At 46.1% G+C, this 27,190-nt stretch overlaps 1 protein-coding gene across 1 annotated transcript; it reads right to left on the reverse strand.

Moving 5' to 3' along the window:
* Window positions 1-310: 310 nt before the first annotated feature.
* LOC137865815 (alpha-2-macroglobulin-like protein 1) lies at window positions 311-26,954 on the reverse strand. The gene is given in 37 exon segments (XM_068701289.1): window positions 311-487; window positions 1,338-1,379; window positions 2,089-2,191; window positions 3,415-3,483; window positions 3,783-3,873; window positions 4,537-4,652; window positions 5,369-5,584; window positions 5,863-6,077; window positions 6,506-6,677; window positions 6,885-6,959; window positions 7,807-7,963; window positions 8,612-8,693; window positions 9,021-9,197; window positions 9,630-9,713; window positions 10,113-10,164; window positions 10,592-10,713; window positions 10,870-10,993; window positions 11,294-11,522; window positions 13,381-13,534; window positions 14,145-14,229; window positions 14,701-14,895; window positions 15,694-15,843; window positions 15,987-16,079; window positions 16,081-16,133; window positions 16,645-16,708; window positions 16,819-17,043; window positions 18,627-18,794; window positions 19,124-19,233; window positions 20,234-20,351; window positions 21,193-21,313; window positions 21,860-21,944; window positions 22,387-22,540; window positions 23,086-23,106; window positions 23,405-23,457; window positions 24,233-24,395; window positions 24,714-24,900; window positions 26,708-26,954. Coding segments are annotated over 36 exon segments (4,392 nt in total). The 5' UTR covers window positions 26,776-26,954; the 3' UTR covers window positions 311-487; window position 1,338.
* Window positions 26,955-27,190: the final 236 nt, after the last annotated feature.

The following is a 27,190-nucleotide window of genomic DNA, read 5'->3' on the forward strand; positions in this document are numbered from 1 at the left end:
GCAGTAAATCCTTGCCAATTGCTCTTGGTAAAGTTCTTTAAGTGTAGCTGTTGGCCAGAGAACTGTTGAACATATCCCAGTCCTCCCTTGCCTTTGACTAAAGCTTATCTGTTGGTCACAGCCACCAAGTACAAACTCTGCCTTGGCACATGCTCTACCTTCTCCTGAGCAAGTCTGCTACTGGCAGGGCAGAGTTTAGAACTTGTATATGCAAACACAGAACAGAGTTGTTTTGCCCATGTTCTCCTAAAGATGATTTTCCTAGTTTGGAAGAAAAACAGTAAACCTGAATGATCACTCAACCAGACACTTCTAGTCTACTGACTTTTAATAAGAAAGCTGGGATAGTCCTAGCCTTTAGGAAACTAATTGCTCAGAAGGTAATTTCAAGTCTTTTCTCTTTGCTTCTCATCTCCATGTGGTGGCTGTTAGCAGGGATGACAAAGGACTGATGGACAGAGACTGCAGAGAATGTCTGTTCCTGTTCCTGTGGAGACAAAAAAAAAGGACAAAAAAGTCTGTGTTCCGGAAGTATTAAAACTAAACATTGGGAACTCAAGGGTTTTATTTTGTGCCTCGTGACCAAACAAGACTGCCAAGCTGTCAAGGACAGAGCTCTCTCTGGCTGTCCTACAAGTGCATCTTAGCTGCCTGTACAAAGCCTGCAGCAGCATCTTCACCAAGAATGTGGGGCTTGTGGCAGGCATCCCAGGGCAGGGCTGTGTGTCTCCCACAGGTGACCCATGAAGCAGGTGTTTTTCTTCATGTTGTGGACTGAAGACAAGCAAGCACGGAGATGCAGCAAAGTTTAGAACAGGACCAGGCACTCAGAGTTCAAGCATTGCCTTTGCCCAGCCTGGAAGCGGGATGGGACAGGTATCCATTCCCTGGCACGGCTCAGAAGGCTGCAGAAGGCTTGGCATTGAAAAGAAGTCAGACCTTGCAGTAAAGCTGACACAGCATGTTGCATGGACAGGGCTGGAGGGTTGCAGAATTGCAGGACAAATAACACAAATAGGAACTGTGTTAAGTATACTCAATACAAAATGCCAGGACTGGTGGTAAGACTCAGGACAGTCAGCCCTTGTTTTATGAAACATGCCTTCAGCTCTATTAAGAGCTGGTCACCTCAAATTTTCCACTTCAAATTCAATTCTCCCTTTCCTCAGTTTAACCACTGGGACACAGGAATTCACCCTTAACCTCGCTAATTGTTCCCTACCCTCAGTGTGTGGTGTCGAAAGTTTCTTGACCAAGAGTCCTTGCCTGCATCCCCCTCCCTCTCCAAACTCTTCAGAACTGTGCCTGTGAAGACAAAACAGGTGTCCAGCCCTCACCTCATGTGCAGGGAGCATTGTAGCTGATCACCGTTGTTTCTTCTGAAAGAGGAGAGGAAAACGTACCAGTGAGATACACTTTCCAAAAACTCCCTAAAGCAACACAGCGTTATGCCTCTGTTTCTAGAAGGGGTGTCCCCTTAGCTTACAGCCCACGTCTCCCCTCTGCTTTGACACATGGAACCACTTGCATGTAGCAAAGATTCGGTGCTGCAGCTAGCTTGGATTCACCCAGGCTATGGGGCTGGTGAGCTGTTGAAGCCTTAAGTTCCAAACAGGTCAGTTATCGTTATGGACTCCCCACTTTCTGAAGTAATAACAATCATAGACACATTTCCAGCTTTTCCTCCTGCTAAAGATCTCAGGGAACAAATTATTACTGTCATTCTTCCAAACCATCCCCTCACCACAGTGACTACAGTCCCTTTCCTTTGTTGCCTCCCACAAAACGAGTGTACAAAAGCATGGCTCCGAGCTTCTCGCCTGTCTCTTGTTGGAAGAGTTAGACATTAAGTGGAGCCACATGCCAACTTCAGGCTTGCAAGTTCTGAGTCCAGAGAAAGAAAAATCCACTGTTCTGAAGCCCAAGAGGGTAAGGCCACCACTAGAGAGTTTCTAAGGTGCAGTTAAATAAACATGCTAGGGATGGTATTGTCATAAACCAGAAAGCCTAATTTCAGAAAGACAGCTTCAGAAAGTTCCTCCCAGTGGGACATTTCTGTGATTTCTGCAGTACAGCATCTAAGCTCACCTGGCATGTAGTAATCATAAACCTTGATATTAGCCGGCTTATGGTCTTTCACTGGCATGTCCTGCTGCATCAGCAAAGTGTAGGCATGAGGCTGTCGAGTCAGCTAAGACCAAGAGATGCACAGATTACAGCCAGAACCAAAGTCGTGTAAGACAATCCCTTCCACCTGCTCTCACCCAGGCTGCTGTGGAGACATCACCACTGCAGCAGATCTGCTCTGCCTTCTAGTCCATCTCAAAAAAAACCCTTTTACTTCACATTCTGTGGCCATCTCCCATTTTGTGTCTCCAAAATTTACTCAATTCATGAAAGGCATCAAGTCCACAGAGTCAATGTGCATTCAGTATATAAATACAGAGTTGGCGTTCCCAACCAATCCCACATTCCCATCCAGCTCTTCTCCTTCATGTATTTTGCCACAGTGGCTACTTGCTTATATGAAGTCCTATTGCATCAGCTCTTATTCTGTAGCCTCACACAACTCTCACCATGAAGCAGCCACATCCAAGCTGTGGATTAACATCTGTTGGATGATGGTAGTTACACAAGATGTTGATGGTCAGTTCCATCTTGTGCTACCAGGCAGCTGGAGCTGAAATCTTTCTCTGCCCTGTGCTGTACATGTAACAAAAGCAGTCCTCCTGCAAGTCTAATGCATTACAATAACCAGCTTTCTATGAGGATAACTTGGTTAGGCTGAATGACAGCTGGAGATAAAGAATCACAGAACAGTAGAAGTGCTCCTTGGAAATTCAGAATTTTAAATTCATGCCAGCTCGTGTTTCTTTTGCTGTATATGTCTACATACAGCCAGAGAAAACCTGGAGTGGTCGATAATCTGTTTTAACGAGGCTGTATTAACGAGGCTGTGGAGTGAGCACTGCAGCTCACACAACCACTTGGTTTAATTTTGGGTGATCTTGGCAAACTCCATGTGCAATCCAGGATGTGCCCTACTAAATTCAAGCCACTTAAGGGCTTTCTAAGAATTCAGACTGGCCTGAATTTACTGGGTGGATACTCCTACCTCTCCAGTCCTGATCAGACACTGTATATGGACTTTCAGCAGTCTCTGAACAGTGCCAGCAGATGTAGTCTTATCATCAGTTAGCTGCATTTCAATTAAGTGGCCCCGTATACAGTCTCTAAAGCTGAAATACTGCAGGCTGACACACATACTTCTCCAGGTTAGCAAATGTGGCTGGTACGCAGAACAGCAGTTCTCAATACTTAATATACTAATAGAGCCAAAATGCATGAGTAAGCTAGAAGCTATCTGCCAGCCCACAGTTCTCTTAATGATGACATTAATCTAAATTCACTCACTTCCTCAAGGTAAAGAACGACTCGGTCAGCTTCACTTTCAACTTTCTTCACTAAGGGCATTTTCTTTAGCTGAAAAAAAAAAATCAGAAAAACTCTAGCAGGAAGCAGAAATATTCAGGCATATTTGACCTTTGCGTGGGTAAAATGTTCATATGGCTAAGAAAGTGCTTGGGGTAGGAAAAGGCAGTAGGAAGAAAAGGTGAAGATCCCTGTGTGGCTTGGAAGAGACTCTGGGTGTAAAGATTTACTAGAAGGAAAAGAACAGTGTTTCTCTGCCCACAGAAATGATGATGGTTCTGCATAGAAACCTGCACAACGCACATCTGCCACCACTCCCATCCCAGCTGGACGCAAACTTGTGGTCTCACCTCATCCAGTGAATCTGCCACGGGGCTGTATCCAGACAGCAGCTCCACTTGGATCAGGACCATGTTGGTGGACACACGGTTCCCTGTGTAGCTGCAGCAGGAACCCAGGGGACAGCACTAATGTTACTTTCTGAGCCATGATCTCCACAGATACTCCAGCCCAGCTTTGGGACACAGGTGGAGGAATCTGCCTTTCCTTCCAGTGTTCCTCCTGTAAACATACCTGCTTCTGCACTATGATAAATTTTTGTGTTTCCCCTGATTTATCTTTTAATTATGCTCAGCCTAGGAGAATTTTATTCCTTTGGGGGCTTCTGGAGTTTCCTTCTCTAGTCAGGGCAGGGAATATCACATCCTCCTCTTGTCCTGTTGGTAGTTTCTGTCCCAAATCAGGCAATGGTAAAGCAGAGGAGAGTGACGTGACAGCTAACCAGGAGGGAGGGAGACTTAGGAAGTCCCACAGGACCTTCACAACACTAGTGTTTTGGGACCTAGTCTTAGAAGGAGGTGAGACCCACAGAGCTTGGGAGAATTTGTGATGACTGGCATGATGATGAGATAGGACTACAGCCCAACTCATCCCTCCATGGCCCTGTACCTTCCACCCAGCTGAGGAGTGGCGTAGTTAAAAGAACAGGGACATCTTAGCTCTTGGACCTCATGAATAAAGGGGAATCCTGGCTATCAAGAGACTGGTGTAGTGCCAGGAGCCTCTTAGCACAGGGGAGGAGAAGGGAAATTGAGTGTCTCCTACCGAGCGTGAACGGTGACAGGAAACTGGGTGGCATCGGGTGCTGTGCACTCTGTCTGCACAGACACAGCAAAGGTGAGGTCCTTCCTCGGTGGAGGGATGTGGTACTGCAGAATTGCCTGTCAGGACATAATGAGGCTAGTTGGCATAAAACAGCAATTTTTTGATGGTGAGTATCCTTGTCTAGTCTTTTGCTGCCATTTTCTGTCTTGCACTGGTGTAAGAGAAAATAATGTGGCAGAAGCAGAGGTGATGCTACTGTGCTGCTCCTGGTGGTGGTCACTGCACTCCTTGGAGCAGAAATACAGCTCTGACTGGGTGGCGATGATCTTGACTTCATTTTGGGAACTGCAGTTTCCTCCCTGCTGGATCCCAGCTACTCCTACCAGCCCCAAATCATAGAATCATCACAGAATCATAGAGTGGCTCAGGTTGGAAGGGACCTCAAAAATCATCTAGTTCCACCCCTACTGCCATAGGCAGAGACACCACCCACTAGATCAGGTTGCTCTGGGCCCCATCTAACCTTGTCTTGAACAACTCCAGAGATGGGACATCCACAACCTCTCTGGGAAACCTGTTCCAGTGCCTCACCACCCTCTGAGAGAAGAATTTCCTCCTAACCTCTAATTTATATCTCCCCTCTTTTAGCTTAAAACCATTACCCCTTTTCCTGTCATAATCTGACTGAGCAAAGAGTCGCGCTTTTTCTGAAGCCCCACACTCCTGCAAATCACTGCAGCAGGCTTTCAGCCTTCACTTAACAGCAAGATAGAGGCCCCCAGCTTCCATGTTTTTTCCCCAGACAGACCTTTTGTCCCGGGACTGGTATTACCTGCAGGAAAAGGCACCCATGGCCCTGTACATGCACTGTATAGTCTCTGGGAATGGCAGGCAGCTCCACTGTCTGCAGCAGGAGGCGATTGGTATTGTCTACTTGGACGTTTTTACTGAAGCCCTCAGAGGAGAGAGAAACCTGAAGATCAGGGCCATCCTTGCTGAAGGTCTTGGTTGCATACAAGGCTAGGGCTTCCAAGGCAACCACTGTGTCCTGATGGAAAAGATGCATAGTTGGCAAAAGAGAATCCTTGTTTCCTGTGCATCCCAGTCCTTAGCTTTTCCCTCCCTGGTTGAGATTTCCCCTTGGACTTTTAGCACAGGATTAACTCAGAGCAATACAAATATTTACCCCTCATCAACACCCAGGAGCTTGTAAATCCATACGTTTTTTAAAATCTTTTTTTTTTAAAAATTTTTTTTTTTTTTTTTTTTAATACAAAACCACAGCTGACAGCAGGTTCTTTACTGCCAATGGCCCCAGGGGATTACCTGGGTTGAAGCAAAGCCTCCATAAGGGTTTTGCTGCTTGATGAGCCATGACACGATCTGGGATGCCTTTCTGATTTCATCTGAAGACAAGCTTGACTTTGAAATGTGAGCCATGAGGATACTAGATGTCAATTCCACATCAACAGATGGAGCCCGATACCAATGTAGGGAATCTTCTTCCTGTTTGGACTGTTGACTCCAGAATATTTGGGCATCTAGCGGTGGAGAGTAGGAAGACTTATTGAGCCTGTAGCTGTATCTAATGACCTTGGAGTTCCTAGGCACTGAGTAAAGACATGAACTGGGACAAGATATGGGTACATCTTTTCCTATTTGTCCTCCACATCCTGCTTTTTCCAATAAAAAACAGACCTGCAGGCTGGGGAGGAGCTCTGCAATATCCATGACACTCCCCTTGTTTGGATGACTGGGAGATCAGGACTGTGATATCACCCACAGAGCAAGTTTGTCTCACAGTATGGATATAGCCTGTGGCAAACAGAGGCTATCCAAGCTTTGGGCTCTCCCCAGAGCTCTGCCAGTGTTCCCCCCCTCCTGCCCCACATTCTCTTGGTGATTCAGCCCTGAGTTCTCCACACAGTCCTGCCAACACCCCTCTCGCCTGTCCTGCAGTCTCTGGTACCTGATCTTATGGCTGCCTTATCCAGTCTTTTGAGGATTTTCTGCTTCAGTGCCTTATCACCTGCTACTGCAAAGGCATTTGCAGCTAGTGCCAGGCTGTAGAGGTTGGAACTGCTGCTGTCAGCATTGACCAGGTCCGTTATGCATTTCAGAGCTTTCTGCACAGCTGGGTCCTAGGATGCAAATAAAAGCACACCAATTGATAGCAGGGTGTATGGGGAGGGAATGCAGCCCTGATGTGTGCAGGGCAGGGTGGAAATAGGGACAGGACACACGGGGAGGAAACACATCATGCACTCCTGTGTGAACAAAAGCAGGGTGCCATTGTACCGTCTGCAGCACGGCTGCACACACAGCGTGTCCCTCCTGCTGTTACTCACAGAGCGTGGTGTCCCAGCGTGTATGAGAGCTGTGATGATGGCAGAGCTCAGCCCCAGTCCTTCCTCCACTGCACCCTGCAGCCACCACAAAACAGAAGAGGAGAGATGCCATGAGAAAAGAGCAGGTTTCTGCCCACTGAGTGAACTCCAAGCCAGCAGAGACAACAGCGCTGGTCCCATTCCTTAGCTAAAGAAGTGCCACAGCTGGTACCTATTCTAGCAGGTCCCATTTCCCAAAAACAGCACCTCAAGCTCCTCTGTGTAGCTTATCACCCTCTGCTGAACACAGAACACATTCCCTTTTCCCTTTCCCCTTCCCTGCAAAGCATTTGCAGCAGCAGATTTCAGCGCCAGGGGAAAGTGATATTCCCACAACCCAGCTGCACAGTAGCACCTCAGCTGAATGCCTGAACGAGCGGCAAGGGTGTGGAGGACCAAAATAAAACATAGCTTTTGCAAGGGGAAATGAAAGGTACCACCCTCTTCACTTGGAGGAATAATTATCTGAGGTCCGGTGCATTGAACTGCTGCAGGCTCTGCTTTGGTGGTGCTGTGTGTGTGTGTCTGTGCATGTACAAGTGCTGTGTTTCTGACTGAGTAAGGCACATCCCTGGTAAGGTGAGTCTCACATGGGTGGCTGTGATTAATCTCCATTTACTCCGTTTCTGACTCTCTCTGTACAGGGAGAAACTCAGACTGAAGGATGAAACAGCAGTTCAGCAATGGGAAAGGAAGCTGTTTACCAAGGGAATAACAAAAATGCAACCATGACTAAGCACAGCCCTGACTGTCACTCAAGGGTGACCTTGAGCACATCAGAGCCACCCTCCTGCAGCAGGGTTCATTTGTTTTTGGCACCCACATTGAGCCAGAAAGTGAAGCAGCCCTGAGGTATCCAATAAACAACCAGAGTATGTCATACCATCAGGCCATTGTTGAAGAGTTTCCCCACACTCTTGAAACAGCCAGATGGAGTCTGACTTTTAATCAGGGCACTGGCAGCATCCTTTATGTTCTGCTCATCTATATGGATGAAGTCCTGGGCTTGGCTGAATGTCTTGAGGACAAGGGCAGTCAGCCTAGAGCCAAGGAAGGGTGAAGAAAATCAGACTGAATTAGTTACTGACATCCATCTCCAGAAGGAGACAAAAGTCTCTGTGTTTTCTGTTATCTCATCCCTGGAGAAATGCCAGCATGTCAGAGCCTCTGAGCAGACTGAGAACTCGAAGCAATGCACATGAGATAGATGCTATTGAAACTCAAGCTCAGATTCACCCATTTGCAGAAAGAGGATGTCTGAGATAGAAAATTCACTGACAGTTCAGTGCTCCCCTGGACCTCTTCCAATTCCAACACAGTCCACATCTGTGATTTAAACCCACGAGGGCTGATATTTGGTAAGTATAAAGGCTGCTCACTCAACCCCTTTCCCAAATCCCCTCTGGGAACAAAGCACACTGGAAAAGCTGGGAAGAAGAAGGCTTTGCAGCCAAGTTTTCAAAAGCAGGCTTGTTTGGGGTGTCCAAACACAAACAGTCAAACAGCAATACCTCAGGTCAGTTCACTGTCTCGTGGTGCTCTTCCAAAAACCCTCAGAAGTGGTGTCCACATGAAATACCTGCACATCTCCAGACACCCTTATGTTCCCCAGGCCAAAATCCAGGACAGCTTGAGCCTGACCAGGTCAGGCTGTTGTTCCTCAACTCTGTCTGGACATCCGTGCTTACCATGTGTTCCCTGGCTCACTTCCTTCCCCAAAGGCACTATATGAGCCATCTGCGTGTTTATATAGAAGCTGCCGTTGGTATCCTGCAGGAAGAGAGTGGAAGTAGTGAAAATTTTCTGTGTCTGGCATGTTCTCAAGGTGACAATCTGCCCTGACAATAAGTTTGCAGATCACTATAGAAAGCATTGTCTTGGAGGAACTCAGCAAAGAGCTTTTAAAGGTGTCTTGAACCCTTTGTTTACCTGAGACACGGCAGCCTGATTCACAACACTGTAATTCCCATGGCATCACATGAATGACGCTGTACCAATCCTTTTCAGCATCACCTTTCCCCTGAGGTCCCCACTGTACAACCTAGCGTAATGAACATCACCAGCTTGATAACCCAGCATGAGCAGAAATACACTCACCACTTTCCAGATAGCCAATTGCCTTCTGTTTGATTTCCGGAGTCAGTTGTCCTGTCTCTTGAAGGTATCGTGTGATAAAGACATTGGGGGCAAAATGAACCATGTTCTGCTCACCACAACCACTGGACATCTGGAGGAGCTCATCTATGTTGTCCAGTGCTGTCCCCAAAATGTCACCTGTACAACAGAATCACAGCTTTGGCAGCTTTACATATTCTGGCATATAAAAAAATCTGTGCTCACTGATTCTCCAGATAACCTGCTAAAAGTGGGCTCAGTTCACCTCTGTTCACACTAAGGTGACTTTAATGTCTACAGGGCTCTGGCCATGCAGATCTATATGATCAAAGGTGCAGCCCTGTAATAATAGCAATATTTTATTCATCTATGTCTCTTGGCTTGGCAAAATTACAAGCCCATCTAGCCCAGTGTCACTTGTATAAGAGAGATCAGGACTGGATGACTCTCTGGAAGAATCGGGACCCAATATTACACCTCCCTGTACACATTTCCTCTTGTTACGCCGCTACAGAAGTTACAGAAGCAGCACTAGAAGAAAAGAATCCTGCAGGAAAAACTCTTACATTCTAAGTCCCCTCTGGATCTCACCTAAGAAAGAGATGTGGGCTCTCTCTGTCCCGAGGACCATGTTCTCTGGCAAAGTGAAAGTGATTGTCTCTGAAGCTGAAGTTCCTGCAAATGGCAAAAGCATCAGCATAGCAACAGGCAGGAGGGAGAGTGCAGAGCCACAGGCATCCGCAGGAGATGGTGTAAAAAAGGCTGGAATCACCTCATCTGTACTGAAGTCAGCCTTGAAAAGAGAGGGTGACACAAAGATCAGGCCACCCACTGATGTGTGACTCTGTCATGTGGCAGCTTTGTGCTGCCAAGATCTTGTGCTACTGAGTAAAGCTGAATGTCTTTGCCTCTCCATAAAAGTTCCAAAATCCCTGACTTGCCCCTCTCCATGCCCTTCTAGACGCTCCTGGATTTGTTCACAGACCACCCTGCTTCTGTTTGGTCTCCATGGTTCTCACACACGTACTGCCCCAGTTTTAAGCTGGTCCCTATCTCTCTGGTATCTGCACCTACCTTTAGGGCACAGGAGCGAGGTGTGGGTCTTTTCCTCCAGCAGCCCCTCTGCCTGGTGGGGAAAAGGCTAGTCAGTGCAGAAGAGGGAGCAATAATTGAGATATCAGCTGCACAGCACCCCACCTTCCTGCAAGATTTCCATCCTCATGGGCTTTGCAAAGGGCTTTAAAAAGACAGCAGGGATATGCATGTTGCTGGTGAAGGTTTGCTGGGAAGCAGGTTTCTTAGCTGCTGCATGGCCTCTGACTACAATGCCTTGCTAGCAATCAGTTCTGATGTCTCTGTCCTACCAAGCATATCCAGACTGGTGGTATTCAGCTCTCAACCCTACACAACCTACCGTAAGAACCTCTCCTTGACTAGCCTCATTGGGAAATGTGCCAACAGACAAGCGGGATTTCCCTTCTTACACCCACCCCACCAGGCTGTATTGAGTCTGACCCAGTTCTGATCCCACCAGGAACCTGAAGCACACTGACCTTCACCAGCAGGTGTTTAACCACTGTGTCCTTCCCTCCAGACTCTGGCACAACAGCTGTACTCTCAGTGCACACATCTTTCTGATCAATCACCTCCGCAGTGACGGTGAAATTCACCTTCCCTAGAGAACAAAAGTTTAAGGTGGCACATCAGTGCCTACATTTCAGTTTGTTCAGCCTAAGGCTGCTCATTTATGGTTCCCATAACAGGTCACTCTCCCTTCCAGACCAGTCCCATTCCTGCTTGAGACCCTGCCCCTCCCTTGTCCTCCTCTTACCTAGCTTAGTAGCTTTCACATCCCAGAAAAATGTCTTTGCTGAATCGGGACACAGACAAATGGTGAACCTGACATTTGCATGCACAAATTCAAAATCACTGGAGTTCATTAGGCTAAGCTGGAGCTAGAGGTGAAACGAAAGGGAATTCAGGTTACAGAACTGCTATTTTAAGCTCCTTGATCCAAATGTCATTTAGACCCAGGGTGAGTTTGATAATGGCCCTGTTGCAATACCTGTGGGCCACCAACAGCCCATGGGCATCACAACCCTACAGTGTTGAGATTATCGGGAAGGAAAACCTGGACAGAGATAGAGGTGTGTGGAGATTTCTGAAGAGATGATTTCTGAAGAGGGCCTCAGTCACTAAAGTATGGTTACCACACATTCCCTTGCCCAACACCAATTCTGGAGGGAGCCACTCACCACCATGCACTGCTTCAGGTAATTGAAAACTTTGACAGTCAGGGGAAATGACTCTCCCCGGAAGATGGAGTAGGGCAAGATGGGTTCCACAAAGAAGGGCTTGAAGCTTCGCAGGCTGGTGGTCTCTGAGATTCCCAACCCATGGGTCTCTGATGTGCAGAAAGTCATGGCACTCCAGTCTGTGATACTATCAGGTACTGTGACAGATAACTCAGCAGATCCTGAATCACTGAGGAGAAAACAGAGCAGAAGAAGTAAGCCCTATCCCTGTAAAGACTTGTCTTATGGTGTTTGGGAAGATTTCTAGGCATCTGTGGGAGGAGAAGGGTTGGAAGAACACGTCTTGATGTGACAGTACTCACAGAAAAAAGATTCCTGTTGTTGATTTTAAATCACAGCCTTAACCTGAATAATAGTAATAGGAATAGCAATGGTAATAGTAATAGCAATAGTAGTAATAGTGTTCACTCTATTAAAAAATAACCATGCCCACAGTTGTCACATTTGGTTGCCATATGAAGAGGCGGTACATTTTAATACTGTTTGGGCTGTTGTGGTCAACAGAGGTTAGAGAGGAAATTACAGAAATGGAACACCTATGAAATACAACCAACTTGTTCATGAGGAAGGCAGTTGGGGGAAAAGGCAATACTATAAATATTTTTCAGATGTATTATTGAATTAGGGACTCATCTGAGCAGGGATATAGAGAAGTGAGAGGAAGAATGGGGTTGCAGAGTCCCATACCTATTTCCCCTGTAATGCCAAGAATGAGCTGTGACTAGACCCAAACTCCCAACCACAGGTCAGCAGTCATCATTAAAAGATCCACTTACAGACCCACATACACAAAACAGAAGGTGGTCCCTGCTCTGAACTGTGATTAATCCAGCCAGATGAGATGGAGTGGTAAAGATCCTATTTTACAGATGGAGAACATTGGCACATGGCAAAATCAAGAAAGCTGAGATGACAAACAGTGTGAATAAGGGTAAAACAGTGAACTTGAGTCCAGAAAGGCCTTTGACACAGTCTTCCATAGTACCCTTGTAGCAACAGTAGTGATGTGTGCACCAGATAAGTGGATCATAAACTGGGCAGAAAACTCACTTGATCATCGCGGTCAAAGGATGGTGAACAGTGATACAAAATTCAACTGGTGACTGTTTGCCTGTGGCATCCCTCAAGGATTTATACTGGGACCAACACTGCTTAATGGCTTTATTAATGATCTGGATAATAGGATAAAGGACATCCTCAGCTGGGCATCCTGGTGCATGAAAAATTGAGTTTGAGTCATCTCATTTGCCCTTACAGCAATGAAGGTCACCTACCTCTGGACTATATTAAGAAGACTGCAGTTACTGGGGGGAAGTTATTTTTACCCTATATTTCTCACTTGTGGGGCCACATCTGGCGTACTGTGTCCCGTTTTTGTCCTATGGTATAATAAAGACTGATATACTTGCATGAGTACAGCGAAGGGCTATCAAGATGATGAAGGAGCTGGGACATTTGATGTAAAATAGGAGGTTGAAAGAACCAGGGGGTTCAGTATTTAAAGGTAAAGGCTATGGTAAAATCACACTGCTTTCTACAGCTACCTAATGCAAAGGTGTAGAGACAATGGAGCCAATCTCTTCTGAGGTGCATATTGATACAATGAGAGGTAACAAACACAAACAGGAACATGGAAAATTCTGACTTGAGACAAGAAAAAATATGCCATGAGAACAGTCAAACACCAGAACAGATACCCAAGGAGTTTGTGTCTCCATCCCTGGAGACACTCAGAACTTGACTACGGCAACCTGATCTAAAACCTCATCTGCCTTGCACAGGATGATGAGCTCCAGACCTCAGGAGGCCCCTTCCATCCTACAGGAGCCTGTGATTTTAAGTTCCCCAGGGTCATGTGGAAAATCTCAAGATCCAGGAACTGTGCAGAACTCCTTATCCAGTTCTTCACACTCCCCTTTTCTTTATGGGCATGGAAGCTGGTAATGCCTTGGCTCTGCTCCTGCCCATTCTCTGTCTGCTGTGGCTGACAGGAAGTCCGTGTGGGGCCACAGCCCACAATTACTCACTTGATGGGGACCAGACTCCAGATGAACGTCTCAGGAAACCAGGCACGTACTGGCCCTGCCTTGCTGCCCAGCTCGATGTGCTCTGACTCAGCATATTCAACAGCATAATCTAGTTCTAGATCCAAGTCTTCCAAGTCTTCCAGATGGTCGTAAGCTATTGGGAATACAAGCATTCATTCAAAGACACTTTGAATGAAACTGCTGAGATCAGGATACAGTTCAGCTGGGAAAAACCCAGTCCTCCATTCCTCCCTCTCCCACTCTGATCCCCCTTGTCCTCTCCAAGATGCCCTTGACCTATTTCACTACTTCCAGTGGACTACTCAGCACGTGGATTTCAGCATATGCTTGCTCCTCCATGAAGAACTCCACCTGCCCACACTTCTGATCTCTCAGCCTCTGCTGAAAGACTTGGATACTATACTGCCCAGAGCCAATCTTGGCTCATTATCTGGTTTACAGTGAGACCTTTCTTAGTCTTAAAAACATATCTTCCTTTATGGGAGAGTTAGCTTTTCCCCCTTGGCCATATTATCCTCCTGTCTGCCAGAAGCAGATGTACCACTGCAGTCAACCCTCTGCCACTCCAGTGCACTAGACATGTCAGGACCCTTCCCCTTCCTGTGGTTTTCATCTCATGTCCAATGTCCCACTTATCTCTGGAAGCCATTCCCAGTTCCTCAACACACTGCACGTTTAGCAGCCCTTGTGCAACCTGTATGTTACCCGTGATTTCCAAAGAAGCAGGATAAATTAAAATGTACACATGTAGTCGTAGAAAGTGGTCTGGGTGCGGCACTCGATTGGAGACTTGATTTTAAGGCTGGTTAAAAACGTTAGACCTGAATTCTGGGGGAAAGAAGGGGAAGAAAAAGAAGTCAGATTTCAGTGGAGGGAGTGGTATGTCTGGGGTTTGTCTCTGTCCCCACCTCGCAACATATAAACCACCCTGTGTTGTAACACCTCTGACTGACTTGAAAATTTAAACAGGGAGAACGTGGAGCCACCCTACTCACAGAGCCCAGGTCCAACTTCCTACTTCCTCTGACTCTTCCCTTTCCTTCCAACCACTACAAAGTATGAGGGCCTAGAGTCTTGGATAAGTGGGGAGCCGGTTTCTAGGGATGTGCCTGATCAATGGGAATTTATAAAGCTCGGAGCATGGGATGTCAGAAATCTATTACTTCAAAAGCTTGGCAAATTCTGAACATGAAGTTGCTGTGTTTACAGGAAGAACAATCTGTGAAGCTGCTCTGGGCTGATCCAGGATACAAAAGGGCACAGCTCTAGTATTTCAGGGTTTATGGAAATTAAATTTACCCTCAGAAGTCCATAGACATCTGGCTGGGACACCGCATAAGAATAGCTGTTGTATAGAAAGGGTGATGTAGTTGTTGGTGGAAGCGTGGTCTGAGAACTGGTGGTTCCTGAACTCTTGTGGACAGTACAGTAGTCACTGTAAGAGTCTGTGAGGATACTGGGGTGCTCTTGAGGATAACTGAACATATTGTACACCTGCAGGCAGAGAATGAAAACAGTACACGTTAGTTTGAGAGGCTGGCAAGATTCTCTGTGATGGACGCAGAGCTTGGATCCTGCCTGCCACAAAAATCCATCCCCAAAGGTTTTCTATCTTCACAGAAAACCTTCACAAGTTTCAGATATGTAGAACAAACAGTAACACTATGTGCCTAGCTGTGGCTCATAGTTTTCACCTGAGAGCTTAATGCAACAGTAAGGAGGCCAGTAAGAATCCTTAGAAGGCTTCTTTGACTGAGGGCACATCCGGATTCGCCAAGACAGTGTCAAGATGCAGCTCAAGTGTCCTCAGACATAATGCATCCCAGGTCTAGGTGAGAAATTAGACATTTCCACTGCCAAAGCACCATTTCCAGTCTAGTCTGTGAATGGAAGGATTGTCCAGTTCATGTGAGCTGGGACAAAGTTATGGAGCCTATCATACACTGGGCATATCTTCTAACATAACTCTTGGAGCGCTGTCATAAGGTGGTTCAGGAGATGGAAGTCCTAGACATCTGGTTGCCATTGCTGCAAAGTACACTAAGTTTGGCAAGAATGTGTCATTAGTTTGTACTTGGGCATGTCAGTGGGTTATTCTATTAGATCCATCCACAGAAACCGGTAATTTTGGCTGATGATTGATGTTTGCCTTCATTTTTTTTCCTCATGAAGCCATGTGCTGTCCCATTTAAATACCTGTTGATATATGCACTGTGTCTGATTACCCAGTGACTGTAATTAGGTATTCAAAAGGCATCTTTCCAATATCAGCAGGGCTCAGCCTTAACTCACATTAGCCCTGGATAGCTCAGCCTCTGGCCTTAGCAAAAGTACACTCTGGTCTACAGCACGGATGCTACATAGGGAGCGTGGTGCAGCCTGCAAATGGAGATGGACAGCTGATCCTGGAAGAGCCACTGTGTCTGAAAAGCCAAGCTTCACCTGAAATGGAAGAAGAAAAAGGGGCAGAAGACATTGAGCGAGGAGTCTGTGACTACTGGGTTCTGCTGGACATTTGTTGTCAGTTTTTAGTTAATTGGCTACACTCCAGCCTATGACCCCCTTATGTTTTGCGTGTTACTTACATGGTTCCTGAAGCACTTGGAGACTTTCAGGCTGAAGCTATCAGCTGCCACTTGACCCTCAGGGAAGGTAGTGTAAACAAAGAGCACAGCCATGGGTTGAAATGATGTCAATGGGAAGACTGATCTTGAAAGTACCACTATACTGACCTAAGCAAAGAAGGAGAAACAGCAGTAAAGGAAAAGGCAAGGAGGTCTGTCTGTAAGGATTATGGCAGCAAAATGGTTCCTCTACAATACTTCTGTACAGTTATTTGGATAAAAAGCTATTCTCTCTTGCTTCTGGGGAGGCCACAGCTAGACCAGGCTGTAGGTTAGTGCCATTTTTTAGCACTGATCTTATATCATGAGGGATCTTGCAACACTGCATGCTTGCAAGAGAAATTACTTTCCACTGGAGTGTGGCAAATATATTTCTCTGAGTTTTCTCTTGGAGGGCTCTAATAATTCCTGGTTGGCAGCTAACTTCTGACAGTTTCTTCATTTGATCAGAAAAAAAAAAAAAAACTAGAAGGCAGAAGAGAGATAGCATATTTGCCATTCCACTTGAATTATTTTTTCTAGCTTTTTTGTTTCCTGTTGGTCTCAGATCTCTCTGTCCTTCCCCATGTAGGTTTTTCTGTTGGGTCCTTATCTGTTCTTGGTATTTAGACACTCTTACCTACTGGTGGATCAAGAAGTACTCTTGTTTGGCCATGATGCACAAGGGATCCTCTGGCCAAAACCTAAAAGGGAATGAACAGAGCAGTGGGCTGATCTGGGCCAGCAAAGGGCCCTGTGCCAACACAAACCCATTGCAAAGCTGACCTCGTTGCCTGTGCTGCTCTGCACTCACCAGGTGGTAGAACTCTGCTCCAGCAGCCCCGTCCCCCAGCTCAGTGGCCAGGAGATGATAATTCACGGTGACCTGCTGCACATCCCCACAGGGCAGCACTGCCTGCACTGGTTGGATCCTCACAGAGCTACGGCTGGAGGAGTAGAAGGCCCTCAATGTGAGGGATGCAGTACCATAAGACACCCTCGCGTTCTGACTGCTGAATTCCTCTGGCTGGGTCTTTGCCTGTGGCATAGAAAAGGTGACTCAGTCATCAAAGATTTCTTACAATCTCCCCAGGACAAAACTGTGACTGATGGGACAGCAGCCTCTGAACCCTCCCACAGTAAGGTGTTGAAAGCACCGCTATACTGACATGAAGGAAGGAGAAATAAAAGTACAGAAGAAGGCAAGGAGGAGGCTTCTGCTATTCTTAGAGCAGGATTAATCATTCAGTCATGCAGGGTGGTGTAATAGTCCCTGGATCAAACCACTGAACCCTTCACATTTGTATGGTACATGTGGGGCAAGTATCAACACTGATCTGCCCTGATAATGTATTTGACTGTTCAGTGTTATTCCAGTCACGCACCATATTTCTTCTAGCAATTTCCCTGATCCATTCAGTAGGGATGGCAGGGGACAACTGAAGATCAATAGCCTTGCTCATCTCTAAACTATGATCTATCTGTACTGAGACTGTGATGTTAATTAACATTTTAGAGATTTCCAGCCATGTCAAGATCCTTCATGTAAGATACTATATACAATATGATGAAAAGGAAAGACTTGCCTTGAAGTGACTTGACCAGGAAGTGTAGATATGGCAGGTATTAGAAACCTACCCGAGAAGCAGACAAGCCTTCCTTGTTCCTGGGAAATCAGACAGAACTTTTCTCTGTCATTTCCCTATACCTGGCAGCCATCTTTAGCTCCCACTCTGCTCCTTCTATCCTGGTTACCTGTTTTGATCCAGATTGACTTGCAGCAACTGGTTCCTTACTAGTTTTCCTTCTTTCTCTCCTAAGTTTCCTTCCTTTTATATCCAAGATTCTTATATCCTAGTTCTTTTGCTATGAGGGTGATATATAGTGAACTGGTCACTGATTTTTTCCTCTCTACGTGTATTTTCAGATGCTTCTTTCCTTTCCTTTCCTTTCCTTTCCTTTCCTTTCCTTTCCTTTCCTTTCCTTTCCTTTCCTTCTTTCCTTTCCTTTCCTTTTCCTTTCCTTTCCTTTCCTTTCCTTTCCTTTCCTTTCCTTCCTTTCCTTTCCTTTCCTTTCCTTTCCTTTCCTTTCCTTTCCTTTCCTTTCCTTTCCTTTCCTTTCCTTTCCTTTCCTTTCCTTTCCTTTCCTTTCCTTTCCTTTCCTTTCCTTTCCTTTCCTTTCCTTTCCTTTCCTTTCCTTTCCTTTCCTTTCCTTTCCTTTCCTTTCCTTTCCTTTCCTTTCCTTTCCTTTCCTTTCCTTTCCTTTCCTTCCTTTCCTTTCCAACTTCACATTTCATGCCTCATGGGAGTCCTTCCTCTTTTTTTTCTGTCCCTGCCCAGCCTCAGAGCCCTTTCCACCTCAACCAGAGGTGCTACGCAGATAGACCTCAGTCACAACATCACACAGCCTTTGCCCACAAACCTGTCTGTCATCATGTCTCCTGACTGTTCAAGGACTGTGTGTGGCATCAGAATGCTGGCTCATTTCTCTTGCCCTAGATCTGTCATTTCACTGCTCCGCACTGCCACCTCCCTGGCTATACAGAGACAATGACATCGACTATGGATCTGAGGGATGCATTGCTTAGTGCTAGCCAAATCCAGTGTAATCATTGGCCTTAACCTGCAGTCGAACTTCACTGTTGTTCCATGCTGAAGTCTCTAAGATGAAAGAGGCCATCCCAGTGTCATCTGTGAAGTAGGTCTTGGTCTGCTTCCTGCTACCATAGGACACTGTAAGGATCACCTTTTTGTTCTTCAGGTGGGTCCCATTGCCACTTTTGAGTTCCAGCTGCAACAATGCAGAAAACAGAAAATTGGAGGCCTTGGGAGTGAAAATCTGCCTCACAGCAGAAGACTCAGTTCCCCTCTCTGCAAAGGGATTCTCAGTGTGGCCTCCCTAACTCCTCCAATGCCTCCCCATTTATGCAGAAGCCATCCCACCTGGCAAAGCTATGTACCTATTCTGTGGTCACACCTTTGGATTACCTCTTGGTGGAGACATCAAAGGAAAGACTGGGATAGAAGAGCTTTGGACAGCTCAGAGCAAGGGGACTCATTATTTCTGTGTCTGCCATCCCCTCGGGTTGAACATTCCACGTTTTTGCTCTGTTTGCTTACATGTCCATAGTAGGGAGCTCCTTGCTGATAGTAGTAGTTTGTCCCCCAGAACTGAAGAGTTGTGATACCAAAAGTGACTTTGCAGTTTTCAGTGGTGTTGAACTCCACTCCTAAGAAAGACAGGAGATGCATGCAAGTGAGTATCATGTGTATGAGCAAAGGCAGAAGGATTGAATGGATGGAGGTAAATGTTGGAGTATCACTCACAGGGAACTGTAGTTTCTCCATTTCGCTTCAGAAGTCATTTAACACACAGTATTTGTTAATAGTGTCTCCTACATTGTGAGCTGCTGGAAGGACAGAGGTCTACCAGGGAGTTTCTGCCAGACACAAATGCTCTTTCTGACTTTGTTTAAAATTGTTCCACTCCCAATTATCCGCTTTCATTCTCCTTCCATTCTCACAGCAGTCGCTATAAGGCAGCATTTCCCCTTGACTACACAACTTATTTTACGGTCTGCTGTCTTGTCATGTGGTGCCCAACTGAAATCACTGTCATTGCTTGGTAAGTGAATACGTATTAACTGCTTTCAGCAAGAGGCTGGGAAACATTTTCTTGTAAGGAATGGTTTGTAACATTTTGGAAGAGAGGACACCTTCCAGGATGGAAGATTTAGCTCTGGGCTCAGTCAGGGATCAGGTTATCACTGGTTACTCTAAGCCCCTCCTCATTCCAAAGGACTTTCCTAAAATGTGGTTTAAAAAAAAAAAAAAAAGAATGTGGCTTGGTCCACATTTCTCCTGTAACCAGATGAGGAGAAACAGCAGCTCTAGTCCACCTCTGATAAACCAAGGTGACTGTCAGAGCCAGAATGGCCAGAACAACTTCTAGAGTAGCAAGCATACCGGTAAAGCCTATCTTACAACTGGAAGAACTTACATTGCCTGTTTGAGTTAGAACTCAGTGGTACGCCCCATGCTGCTGTAGTGCTTCCAGGAAAGACACAACCCTCTGAACACCTGCCCCCTGGAAGCCAGTGTATAAAGTTACACGTTTTCCCTGTGTGCAAGACACAGGGAGTCTTGCAGGTGAAAACCCAAAGGAAAACATATTGTAAGAGTGTAAATAAAAAGACCTTCCACAAAATGTAGATTTTTTTTTTTTGCTACCTGTTCCACTTTCTTTCAAAGCAGCCACAACTTCTAGGTTGAAATCGTAATTGTCAGTACGCTTCTGGTAGTAGGTCTTAACATGCACCTCAGTGGTAAAACAGCCATCCTCATTTGTCTGAGGGAGTGAAAATGAATCTGTTAACTGATTATGAATGCACTAATCATTTCTGTTGTGCAGATTAAACCCAAGGCCCAGAAGTCTAAATTACGTGACTAAGACACTTGAGATAAAGGAGCACTGCCCATACCGGCATGAACCATCTTCTTTCTGGAGCACTGAGGAATAGGAGATCCTGGTTCACAAGCATGTGTGTATGAAACATGCTTTACACCCTTTACACATTCACTTGCCACTAGGAAACATTAGTTGCCATTTCTCCTTGAAACATGATGTTTTCTGCTCTGGCAGGATTTATCTTTGATATATATATGCTGGGCTATTTAAAAACATGTAAACAAATGTAGATACATTTATTCAACCCCAAAGATAAATGAGTAAAGCTTATGCTGAACTGCAATTGTTTGCTTATACATAAGAGGTAATCTCTGTCTTTCCAAAACAGCTCTTTCTGGGAAACAGTATATACATCTTTCTTTACATCAGTTGAAAATCTGTTGCTAAAAGGCATCCAGCAGAAGTCAACTGATGTGGACAGTATCTCTATTTTTATTGTCCTGTCACAATACCTGCCTTGTAGGTAAATCTGCAGCAGATAGCTTGTCTACAAATGCTTCTTCCTTTGAGTGCATCAAAGTGCATTTAGATAAATTACTGAGATGGGTTACGATTATTTCACAGGGAAATTAAGAGCGTATTAGTCTATCATCCTTGACTGGACTGAAGAACATGCTGCTTCAACAGCTGATCCCCACCCCACATCTTACGTTAGCATTATTCCTTCTCTTTGCCCCTGTTCTTCTCTTTTTCAGGAGTATTGGATAGCCCATGTGCTCACCTTGCCAGTGTAGTCCTTACAAATACTACGCTTGGCTTTGGGAGACTTCCTTTTATACTGGATATGTTTACGGCACACCACAGCCTTCACACTACCTTGAACTGGTTTTCCGTATGTGTACCTGGCAAAATAGCAGAGAGGGCTTACATACATGCATAGAAACAATGACTCAAGACAAATAATATTTGCTTTAGCCTGTGGTTTGCAGCTATACAGCCCAGCAGCTGGAAATATCTTCATGGATCATGAGCCAAGAATTTACAAAGACTTAATCAGATTAAGGCAGAAGGCAGTGGTGGGTGAATTCTCCTCTCTAAATTTATGTTAATCCCACTAGACAGTGCTAGCAGACATTGTGCTGGCCACAAGTCTGAGTCATTATTCCCTCCCCAATGGCAGTAATCAATGCAGCAGAGGTACTGTAATGTATGGCACATGCCCCACCAAGGAGATCCACTGTCTTACTTTCAGTCTCATAGATAAATAACTAGGGAGAGAGAATACAGAGAAAGGTGAGAGTCCAGCAGAATTCCTTAGCAGAGGATGTCAGGGTACCAGACATCAGCAAGGGGGACAGTTGGCAGAGATCTTTTGCGCTTGGTTACTGATAGCTGCTCAGTTTCTAAAAGAGTAAGAATGCAGCTTCTGCCAAGGTAAGTCAGCTCACATGCCACAGATATGGAGATGGAAGGTCTCCTCCAAGATGGTGACCACCTGAGGCATCTGGATGGAGACACTGAACTTGGGCAGAACTGTGAGAAAGCAAGAGAAATATAATGCAGTAAGGAGAGAGAGCTTGTTTGTCCCAGATGTCCAGAACCTCCCCAGATGGTTGTTCACAGAAAGGCAGTCCCTGTCCCTGACAGGACTGGCACAAGGCCTTGTAGGAATGCAACAGCAGCATGGCTAAGAGAGTGTGGTGTGAGTAGACAGCTTTAGTCCACTTCACAGAGCACAGTTGCAGGACAGTGCCTCAGTCCCTCCTCAAGACATGTGGAAGGAGAAAGCCAGTGGGTCTGAGTGAAAGTCAGTGATAACACCTATTAGCACATGGTGGGACATTTGAGGTGCTAGCACAAATTGCGCAACTAGCACAGCTGTTCACAGCTGCAAGGCCAGTTCAGCCCTGCAAGAAGTTGGGAATCTGGAGGGAATGAATTTTTCTCTGTTGCTGTGAGCTCCCTAGACCCTTACCATACTCCTCTACACTGAAGGTATGTGTGCGGTCAGGAGTTTTGATGGTATACTCTCCAACTGGTGCTTCTGCAGCCAGAGGGAAGGACAGATCCACAATGCCTCCCACAGGGGTAACATTCAGCCACTGTGCAATTCGGTTCCTTTTGGGGTCCTGTGTAGGCAGTCATAGAGAATGGTTATTTACAAGTGCAAAAAGAGACACTTCCAGAATACCTGTGCTACCACAGCATGGCTTGAGTGCACATAGTCATCCTGAGAGCCTAGACCTATGACACAGCTATGGTGCTCAGGTGAGTCCCAGCTTAAAGACTATAGGGCCTTTCTCCCTGTCTCATTGAGAAAGCCATTCTATTGTGTTATTGCTCTCTACCATCTCACTAACTGCTGTAAAACTGTAGTTTGCTGCCAGCAGGTCTCACTAAGAGATAGAGGTGGTTCCTCTCAAATGCCCCTTTGGTGATCTGAGCTGGCATATCCCCAAGATCACTGCGAGGGTGGTCAATTCTGACAGCACATGCTGCCTAAGGCATGATCCACTAGAGTGACCACTGAGGAGTGTGATAGCTTGAATCAAGTGCTGTTCTCCTTCATTCTGAGGTATTTGGTTTTCTCCATCCACATCCTCCCCCCAGTCATCTCCAAACCTTTGTCTTCCCCAAGGGGTGGAGATCGCCACTTTCAACAAAGTTTTTTTACCTTCAGTTCCACTAGGCGGTGCTGTGGGAAGAAAATAACAGTGGTAGGACACTTTGAGGAAAGCCACCTCTCATGCCCCTCTCCCCACCCCAGTATTTTTGTCTCTCAGTCATCCATGAGCCTTCCCTAAGCAACGCCCCAGGATCGCATGGGACCCAGCATCATGAGCAGTATCTGCATTACCCAGTGGTGTTTTTAAGCACCGAAACCAAGACTGAGACTAGCTGTCCACCTAGCAGGGCTAAACGCTGATCCAAAAAACGTGGAGGCAACCCACAGCACTTTCAGACACACCAAGTTTTCTCCCCTCTTGACTTACTGTTTCATTGCTGGCAATGAAGTTCTGATCCAAGGTTACGATTCGCAACTTGACTATAGAGCAAAAGAAAAACAGGACTGGTGACTTTGGTTGGACCAGATATTTTGAAAGTCTTTTCCAACCTTAATGATTCTGTGATTCTAAATGAAAGTCTGTTAATATGTATGGATGTGCCAGTGTGCTTCATTGAAAGGGTATGGGCAGAAGCTTAGTGCCTAAGTTCAAAGACCTGCTCTGAGCTGGTAGCCTGCTAAAAAAAAAATATAAAAAAATGGTAGGAGGGACAGTATGGGGTTTCTGGGAAGGCTGATTGCACTGGTGAGAAACAGCATTTTTTATGGACATTGGACCTACACTGAAGCCCTCAGTCTTGCCTTCAGTGAAGGTCAGTGCCAGCAGCAGGTGGAGAGATAATGGGGAAAACAGCTTTGCACTGAAGTAATCTGAATTGTGTTAGTGGGGGGGCTTGCAGCACCATGATCCTCCTCTGAGGAAGTCTGTGAGGGAGAGAAGGCTTCAGGGCAGTCACAGACCATGTCTGACCGGAGCAATCATGACTACAACACCGTGCCATGTGGGCCTTTTCTCATGCCTCTGCCAAAACACACAAGCCCTGTTCACATTAGCACACTGTCCTAGTATGGGTAATAGTGCAGAAAACATGCCATGCTGACACGTTGCAGAGGTATCCCCAAATCCCTCAAAGCAGGAACAGCCTCCAACAGAGCTGGAGGCGGTGCAGGCCCCACAACAGGAGCTGGAGGCTACCCTGTATTTGTGGCCTGAGGACTGTCCCTCCTCTCACAACACAAGGCATTATAACCATACCAATCTGTCCAGGTTTGTACACAGGTTTGTCTGTCTGGATTAAAGTCTTCTTCTCTGCATGCTTGATTAGGACTTTCTGTTTCTTCTGAACCTCTGAATCAGCTCCCAAGGCTGTGATCTCAATAAAAGCTACTTCCTCTGGCTGTCCAACAGGGGGAGGGACCTGCAGGCATAATTGTAACCATAACTGAAGCTGATTCTCGTTTGTGGATCCCCAGTCTTTCGTAATAATGATTTTTATACTGATTTCTTATTGCTCCAGTCATTCTTGCCCAGAAAGATATCACAGTACTTTTCAGAATGTTTTCTAGAAGAATAGAAAGGCACACAGCAGGAAGAATCTGTATAGGCTGAAGCAGAAGATCCAGAGCCTGATTAAGAGAGTCCCGTGGGATGACACAGTTAACTGTTTTTCCAGTCCAGCAAAAGCAGAAAATGAAATAGCCACCCTACTCACAATCCTTGAAAATATCCTCCTCACCTGGAAGCTTGTGCAATGGAAGAAGATGAGCTGAGAGATGGTCTGCGTGATTAGAGTTGCATTCCCAGCTTTGCTTTGCAGTGTTACTGTCACATGGATTGGGGCTGCTTGTTTTCTGCTGAGCTGGAGGCACACTGTCTCTGAGAAGGGGTGGTAGAGCTGAGATGGTATTGCCACGGCATAATTTCTTTAAAAATAAATAGATAGATAGATAGATAGATAGATAGATAGATAACCCAGATGAAATTGATTTTCTGATGGGATGAGTTTTGACTTTGGGATTTGGGTACTTCTTAGTAAGACTTCTGGTTGCTTTATTCCACTGCCAATCCTGGTGAGAGCAGATCACACTGTTCTCATCTGCTGGTAGTGTAAGCATTACCACTGAGGCTACAGTACATGCTGCATACAGTTACAGAAAGAGACAGTCTCTGCTTCCAAAACCAATGCCATTTGTTGTACGAGACCCAGTGTACTGACCTCATGTCCCAGACACAGCATCTCATAAACACGTTTTCTTCAGCCCCTCACACACCCACCCTCGCTCTCATTCCAAATCTCACACATCTGTGGCTGCTGTCATAGCTGTGCCCATGGGTAACACCAACAAGCTGTCCTTTTTGTTTTGTTTCACCTTAAATGGTATTGCAGCAGTTAGAACCAAAGAAACGCCAACATTCAAGGAGGTCTGAAAACTTACTCCTGCTTACTGCCCCTAGGCTGTGTCAAGCATCAGCACCTTTTGCAGCAACAGGAGTGCAAGGCCTTGAAAGATCAGAACAGCAGGGATATGGTGAAGTTCACAGATGTGAACTGCTGGCAGTTCTCAGCTGAAGCTCATAACCACAGCAAGAGAGAGTCAAAGTCCTGTTGGCCAGGAGCCTTGAATGCTTTCACAATCGAGTGCTGTCAAGCTGCCTTGAGCAGCCTGTCTGCTGCTAATATTAAGGGAGATGGTAACAGGTGCCAACATTTTGATTTTCCTTCTTAGGACGACTCACAGCACCTCCTGCCTGCCACAATGCCAAAGGATGCGATGTGTACTAAAGGCTTACTCCTTGAACTTCCTAAACCTCACTTGCTCCTGATGGTCCCTTGGTGCACTCTCTACTCCAGAACATTGTCTCACACCCCTCTGCTGATTCTTCCCATGTCCTTGCCTGCTGAGCTATGAAAGTATCACACAGCCTCTCTGAGGCTGTTTTTCAAGGATCCCTACAGCCAGGCTGGATTACCTTCTGATAAAGCTACAAAAAGCATTGACATGCAGGTGTGACAGCAGACTTCCTGCTGAAGCCAGCAGTATAACCATCAAGGAAAGCTTCATGCTGAAGGCAACAGTAGGAAACAAGCAGCAGCAAAGCCTTATTTGATTGGAAGCTGTATCAGCCTATAGAGTATGTCCAAGGCTGTACTCCCACTAGAACAGGCTTTTAAAACTAAGCTTGTGCATTCAACACCACACATGGCTTGAGGAAACGCAGCTAACATAGTGACATACTTCATACTGTTACATCTACTGTAGGGAGCACACGGCCAGCTAGGACAGAATCAGCACAGTGCTTTACAAAGATCATCTGTATTAGATACCTTGGACTCACATTTGCCCAGGTTGTAAAGGCACCCAGATTTGTCTGCTAAAGGTTTAAATGACAACTTCTGGCTCCGGGGAGAAAAGCAAAGCCCGAAAGGAAATATATTCTGGAACACAGGAGCACATATGACATGTTGGCAGGTCAGAATTAAACACATGCAGAAAGCTGTCAAGTTTGGTATGACCTGAGTCCTTGCAGAAGTACCTGGTCTACACCAAAGGCACTAGAGGGAGAGCCAAGTAGTGGGGGTAGCGTGGTGGGGAGGGTGCATGAAGACCAAGTGAAAACTTGGGCATATGAGAAATGAAGAAACTCCTTCCGTCTTCTTTGGAAACACTGCCACCCCCCAAGAGCACCCCCCAGACCAGTGCGCGTATGCGAAGCAGCTGAGGTTCTTACATCACTGAAGATGTTCCAGCCGCACACGGCAGAAGGATGCTGCCCCACAGGAGAGTGATGCTCCACATAGCTGAATGCAGGTTGAATCCCTCCACAGGAAGGTGAGCCTCTCCTCTGTCCCCCCTTTGCCCCTGTTTCTGCTGCTTGCTTTCTTTCCTCTCCCCCTCATCCAGAGATGAAGGACTATGCAGCTCTTGCTCTGACAGGGTGCCTGTCTCTTTCGAAAGCCTGTCTTGGCTTCGAAACCAAGAAGGTGGAAATCATGCTGTGCATGGTTGGGGCTGGGATGTGGGCGGGTGGAAGGGGTGGAGACAATGTTTGTTGCCGAGGCACTGAAGGCACTTTCCCCACGGCTTTGTAAGCCTTGCTGATATTTCTCTGGGAGATGTGTTTCTCTGCCTTATCTTATGCAGCATAGCTGATGACAGCAGGAATGCTCAGATACTTGATTTGGTATGGGGGCTTAATTTTTACAAAGGTGTC

The sequence above is a fragment of the Anas acuta genome, chromosome 1 (genome assembly GCF_963932015.1).
Source record: "Anas acuta chromosome 1, bAnaAcu1.1, whole genome shotgun sequence".
NCBI classification, from domain to species: domain Eukaryota; kingdom Metazoa; phylum Chordata; class Aves; order Anseriformes; family Anatidae; genus Anas; species Anas acuta.